The sequence below is a fragment of the Dioscorea cayenensis genome, chromosome 12 (genome assembly GCF_009730915.1).
Source record: "Dioscorea cayenensis subsp. rotundata cultivar TDr96_F1 chromosome 12, TDr96_F1_v2_PseudoChromosome.rev07_lg8_w22 25.fasta, whole genome shotgun sequence".
NCBI lineage: Eukaryota > Viridiplantae > Streptophyta > Magnoliopsida > Dioscoreales > Dioscoreaceae > Dioscorea > Dioscorea cayenensis.
The window spans coordinates 12,685,624-12,692,761 of NC_052482.1; the positions used below are offsets into that span (position 1 = coordinate 12,685,624).

The 7,138-nt window shown below is 33.9% G+C and overlaps 1 protein-coding gene across 1 annotated transcript; it reads left to right on the forward strand.

Annotated features, from left to right (window-relative positions):
- Positions 1-6,050: 6,050 nt before the first annotated feature.
- On the forward strand, positions 6,051-6,708 carry LOC120273169. Its single transcript, XM_039279811.1, has 2 exons — positions 6,051-6,342; positions 6,425-6,708. Exons 1-2 carry the CDS (start codon positions 6,051-6,053, stop codon positions 6,706-6,708), a joined length of 576 nt encoding a protein of 191 aa, XP_039135745.1.
- The last annotated feature ends 430 nt before the right edge of the window (positions 6,709-7,138 follow it).

The following is a 7,138-nucleotide window of genomic DNA, read 5'->3' on the forward strand; positions in this document are numbered from 1 at the left end:
AGGAGACATTTTGAAAAGAACAACATAGGATTAGGGTTTTTATTATAAAATAATAAACATCCAAAAAAAGAAAATATATGATTCGGGTTTTGATTCATAACTGATAAAAATGAGACATTCCAAAAAGAAAACATAGGATTAGGGTTTTAATTAAAAATAAGAGACATTCTGAAAAGAAAACATAGGATTAGCGTTTGATTAAAAATTGGAGATATTCCCAAAAAAACATAGGGTTATGGTTTTGATTAAAAAATAAGAGACATTCCAAAAAATAGAAGATATTCCAAAAAGAAAGCATAGGATTTGGTTTTTAATTCAAAAATAGGTGCTATTCCGATAAGAAATCATAGGATTAGGGTTTTGATTAAAAAACAATAAATAATAAATATTTCAAAAAGAAAATATAGGATTAGGCTTTTGATTAAAAAATATGATATAATCCGAAAAAAAACAAAGGATTAGGTTTTTAATTCTAAACCGAAAAAATAGGAGACATTTCGATATTAAAACATGGGAGTAGGTTTTTGATTAAAAACCAAAAAATAGAAGACACTTCAAAAAGAAAACATAGGATTTTTGTTTTGATTTAAAAATAAGAGACATTGTGAAATTAAAACATCGGATTAGTCTTTTAATTTAAAATAGTAGACATCCAAAAACAAAACATGGGATTAGGGTTTTGATTAAAAATAGGAGACATTCCAGAAAGAAAGCATAGGATTTGATTTTGATTCAAAACCAAAAAATAGAGGGTATTCGAAAAAAAAGGCATAGGATTACATTTTTTATTAAAATATAGGAGATATTACGAAAAAATAACATTGGATTAGGATTTAGATTTTAAATCTAAAAATAAGAGACATAATGAAAGGAAAACATTGGATTAGGGTTTTGATTTAGAAAATAGGAGACATTTGAGAATGAAAATATAGGATTAGGGTTTTAATTCAAGACCAATAAATAGGTGACATTTCGTAAAAAAAACATCTTATTAGGTTTTGATTGAAAAATAGGAGGCATTCCGAAAAAAACTTTGGATTTGGGTTTTGTTTCAAAACAGAAAATAGGAGACATTACGAGAAGAAAACATAGGATTACCGTTTTGTTTTGATTCAAAACAAATAAATAGGAGACATTCCATGAAGATAACATGCGATTAGGTTTTTGATTAACAAATAGGAGACACTACGATAAAAAAAAAAATATAGGATTAGGGTTTTGATTTAAAACACAAAAATAGGTGACATTACGAAAAGAAAAGATACGATTAGGATTTTGGTTCAAAAATAAGAGTCATTCAAGAAAGAAAAAAAATATTATTACAATTTTGGTTGAAAAATAGGAGACGTTCCAGAAATATTAGATAGGATTAGGGTTTTGATTCAAAACCAATAAATGGGAGATATTATGGAAAGAAAACATAGGATTACAGTTTTGATTGAAAAATAGGATGCATTCAAAAGAGAAAACATATGAATAGAGTTTTGATTCAAAATAGAAAAATAGGATACATACAGAAAAGAAAATATAGGCTTAATATTTTAATTAAAGATTATGTGACATTAAGAAAATAAACCATAGGATTATTGTTTTAGTTCAAAAATAAGAGACTTTCAGAAAAGAAAATATAGGATAAGGTTTTTTAGTCAAAGCAGAACAATAAAAGGCATTTAAAAACTAAAATATAGGATTTGGTTTCTCATTAAAAAATATGACATTACAAAAAGGAAAAATTGGATTTGGGTTTTAATTAAAAAATAGCAGACATTCTTGATTAAAACATAGGGTTTTGATTAAAAATTGAAAAATAGGAGATATTTCAAAAAGAAAATTGAGGATTATTGTTTTGATTTAAAAAAAAGGCGACATCCGAAAAGAAAAAATAGGATTTGGGTTTTGACTGAAATATAGTAGACATCTGAAAAGAAAACATATGATTAAAGTTTAGATTTTGATTCAACCCCAATATATAGGAGACATTTCACAATTAAAACATAGGCTTAGGGTTTTATTAAAAATATGAGATATTCAGAAAAGAAAACATAGGATTAGGTTTTTTATTTAAAACCAAAAAATAAGGGACGTTCTGTAAAGAAAATATAGGATAAGTTTTTTTGATTCAAAAATAGGAAACATTACGAAAAGAAAACATTGGATTACAGTTTAGATTCAAAATCAGAAAATAGAAGACATTACTAAAAGAAAACATAAGATTAGGGTTTTGGTTGAAAAATAGGAGACATTCTGGAATGAAAACTAGTTATTAGGGTTTTGATTCAAATCCAATAAGTAGGAGACATTACACAAAGAAAATATGGGATTAGGTTTTTGACTGAAAAATAATAGGCAATCCAAAAAGGAAAAATGGGATTAGTGTTTTGATTAAAAATAGAAAAAATAGGAGACATTATGAAAAGAAAGCATAGGGTTAGTGTTTTGATTCAAAAAATATAGGGTTAGGTTTAAAAATAGGATAGGTTTTTCATCCAAAACTGAAAAATAGGAGACATTCTGAAAAGAAACATAGTATTTGATTTTTGATTAAAAAATATGAGACATTCCTATAAGAAGACATTGGATTAGGGGTTTGATTGAAAAATAGAAGACATTTCTAAAAGAAAACACAGGTTTAGGGGCATGATTAAAAAGTGAAATATAGGAGATATTTCGAAATGAAAATATAGTATTATGCATTTGATTAAAATTAAGAATACATTGCGAAAAGAAAATATAAGATTAGGGTTTTGATTTCAAAATAGGAGACATCCGAAAATAAAACATAGCATTAGAGTTTTGATTGAAAATTGTGACATTCTAAAAAAACACGTAAGATTACAGTTTTGATTAAAACCCTATAAATGGGAGACATTCCGGAAAGAAAAAATAGGATTAGGTTTTGATTGAAAAATAGGAAACATTTTGAAAAGAAAATATAGCATTAGGTTTTTGATTCAAAATGGATAAATGGGAGATATTCTAAAAAAAACATAGGATTAGGGTTTTAATTGAAAAATAAGAGACATTCAGAAAGGAAAACATAGGATTAGTGTTTTGATTTGATAAAAATCCTAAATGTATGTATTCTACACATATTTATTATGAATTATTTGTGTATTTTCTTGATGAATCAATGGCCTTTTATGGTTTAATTGGTCTCTTTCATGTTACAGGCATAAAAGAAGCCTAGGTAAGCTCGACAATGCAATTCAAGAAGAAATTGACACCAAAAATAGCGTTTTAGAGCCTGGCACTGTAGTAACATTGTAGGGGCTTGTAGCACGAAGACATAAAGAAAAATGCTATGTCTGGAATTTGTCACGAGCAACCTTACTGCCATGAAGATGACTGTAAGCCGACTGAAGATGCAGTTTTACTGTAGCAATTTAGTGTTGCAGTCACTATAATAATTTACTAGAAAATCGGCAGAATGATTGAGGACCTTAGGACCTGTTTGCTCACCATAAATTAGACCATAAGCTTCCCTAAGATGAGTTTTTAAAGCAGTTATATGGTATCTTTTGAGGGGGAGAGGAAGGCCTTGCCTGGATCTCATCACCAACATTCTTGATCGGAGGTAGAAGAAGGAAAGAAAGGGCATCTCCGAGGTGGAAATCGATGGGGAGAGCATTATTTTGGAAGATCTACTCCTAGGGCACATTTTTAGAAGGTTGAAGACAACATGGGAAGCCACCCCAATAGTGGTGTCCATGGAATCCTTTCTACGGGAGATCCCAAGCGTCATTCAGCCTCTTACCTTTGAGGGAGTTTAATGTTGCTTTATTTAGTTATTTTCATGGATTTATCTTGTATGTTGCCAGTATGAACAACTAAACCCCAAGGTCATCGGATGTAGGTGAACCTTAGGGGTGAACTTGTGTAAATTGGATGCTATGACTTGTTTTATTGCATTTGGTGTGTTTGTGATCCATGATTGGTGTACTTTAAGGTATTGGTATGCATAAGAACTCTGTGTTTCAATTTCAAGGGTATACTAGGGGGCGTGACTATCGCTTTTGTATTAGACATGCCTAGCTTGGAAGGGATACATTTACGAATACGCCGTGATCATCAGGTATTTTGTACCCCTCCAATATTAGGGTTGTACCTAGTTTGTGTTTTGACCGTACTTTAAGAAGTCCCTTACCCTCATTGCAATTGTTGGAGAATTTCGTCAGAAGAAATTCGGCATCAATACTCGTACTAGATTAGGGGTTAATTGTCGTGACTATCGGGTTGATCTATCTTAGGATTCTCTCAGTCCGTAGCACCATTTGCATGATAGTTATAACATCCGTCGCACTTTAGTAGCCCTAAGGGGACCCTCATCCATGATCACTTCCACTTTTTGATTCCTACCTGTGATTTGTCTTCGTTGTAGACATCTAAGTAGAGCATCTCTTATTGCTTTATAGTTTAGTTGTAGCATCCTTCGCACTTTAGTAGCCCTAAGGGAACCCTCATCCGTGACCACTTCCCCTTCTTGATTTCTACCCGTGATTTGCCTTCGCTGTAGATATCTAAGTAGAGTGTCTCTTATTGCTTTGTAGTTTCAACACATCACTCGAATTTGTAGGTTAAACAACACGTGAAAACTAAGTAAGAGTAGCTTCTCGGGCCCTGAGAATATGACCCCCTCGTGCTCACGTGAGGGGTATTACTTGACAACCAATGCACTTGTGGGATTGAACAACCAAGTTTTTTTGTCATTGTTTTGTTTATTTGTTTATCTTGTTTTTATTTATTGTTTGTGTACATATATATATATATTCATTTTCTTATTTGTATTTCCTTTTCTTACTCACTTTTAAATTTTTAAGTGTTGGCCTTAAATATTGTGCAAGGTAACCATCTTATGACACATGCAAGTCAAGCAAACTTAGTAGAGCCCGATAATAGAGGATATTGCATCAAAGGATAAAAGAAGGGGCCGATAGTTCAAGACAACAAGAAATTCAAGTTGAATCTAGTGAACCTTCAGTTATGTCCAAGCCTAAAAGAACCTTATCCGATTATGAGAGGCCACAGTTCATTGGTGAAAAGATCAGTGTACAAGCACCGACAATACTAGCAAATAATTTTAAGATTAAAGCAAGCACAATTGGGATGGTATAGAATTCAGTGTAATTTGATATTCTGGTTGATGAAGACCCACATGCTCATCTATCTCGTTTCTTTTAAATTAGCTCAACCTTTAAGAACAACTCAGTTTCCGATGATGCAATCAGACTGAGATTATTCCCTTTCAGTCTAAGTGGTGCAGCTTACAAATGGCTTACTTCCTTGGCTCCCGGATTGATTACCACATGGAAGGAAATGGTGGAGATGTTCCTTGCTAGATACTTTCCACCAAGCAAGTTGGCCAAACTGAGACAAGAGATTTTTGTGTTTAGGCAAGGTGATTCTAAAACATTTTTTGAAGCACATGAAAGGTTCAAGGACCTTTTGAGGAAATGCCCTTACCACAAGTTCTCTTCTTGGATGAGGGTACAGATGTTGTGTAATGGTTTGAACTATCAAACTTGTCAGCTCCTTGATGTTGTGACAGGAGGTTCCTTGAGCAATAAATACCTTGATGATGCCAAGAAGCTCATTGAAGATATGGCGAATAATGATTGTCATTGGAGCACAAGACAGAAAACACTAATGGCAGTGGGTATTTATGAAGACAATGATAACACCACATTGGACATAAAGGCTAAAGCATTGACAAAGAGATTTGATCAGTTCATGTTGGGTTCAGGCTCAAATTCTAGAATGATTTTGGCATGCGAAACATGTGGTTCCTGACATGTAACAACACATCGCCCCATCCTTGTTACTGCTTCAACACCAGTAGAGATAGTAGACTGTGTTAGTAGAGGACCAAGAGGGCTAGGAAATCCCTATAGTAATACCTACAACCTGGGGTGGAGGAACCACCCAAATTTTTCTTGGAATCAAGGGCCGCCGCAACAAAGGCCTCACCACCTCAAGGAAATCAATATCAAGCACCTCCACCATAAGAGAGAAAGTACACCACTGAAGACATTCTAGCCAAGTTCATGATCAACATGGAAGCAAAGTTTCTAGGTGTAAACACTCGGCTTGATGAGTTTGGCATAGTGCTCAGAAATGTCCAAGCTTCCATTCAATCTCTTGAAACCCAAGTCGGACAACTTGCTAAGGCGAACTCTAAATGGCCACCTGGTAGTTTACCAAGCAATTCTAAGGATAACCCAAGGGAACATTTGAAGGCCATTACTTTGAGGAACGGGAAGCAATTGGAGGAAAGGGCTAAAGAGGGCCCAATTACCACAAATGAAAAGGTAACCATTCAGGAAGACCTTAGCCTGACTGAAAAATGTGAGTAAAAAGAGTGGGACAAAGCAAAATGAAACTTATCCCCAGTCTCTAACTTCAAGGGTTCCATAATACAAGCCTTCAGTGCCATACTCGTCAAGGCTTATGCAAGACAAGGAAGATGCTAAGTTCAAGAAATTTCTCAACATCTTCAAACAACTTCACATAAACATTCCTCTTGTTGAAGCCCTTTTACAAATACCCAAGTATGCAAAGTTCATGAAAGATCTCCTCACCAACAAGATGAAATTAGAAGAGTTGGAAACAATGACTCTCTCTACAAATTGCTCAGCAGTGATTCAGAAGAAATTGTCTAAGAAACTGATTGATCCTAACAGTTTTATTATTCCTGGTGTGATTGGGGAATGAATGCAAGAGAATGCTCTAGCAGACTTAGGGGCTAGTATAAATGTGATGCCATACAATTTGTTATTGAAGCTAGGGTTATAAGATATGAGGCCCAGAAGGATGACCCTACAGTTAGCAGATTGTTCAGTGAGAAAGCCCCGGGGACTGGTTAAAGATGTGCTTGTGAAAGTAGACGAACTCATTATTCCGGGGGACTTTGTGATCCTTGATATGGATGACGATGTCAAAGTCCTTTGATCCTCAAGAGCCCATTCCTCAACACTTCAGGTGCTTTGATCAATGTCAAGGGAGGAAAGATGACATTGAGAATAGGGGAAGAACAAGTGGTCTTCACTCTTCCAAAGGCTATGAAACATACATTAGATCATGATGACACTTTATATTTCACTAATGAGACTGATTTGATCATTTCTGATTTTGTTCAGGAGGT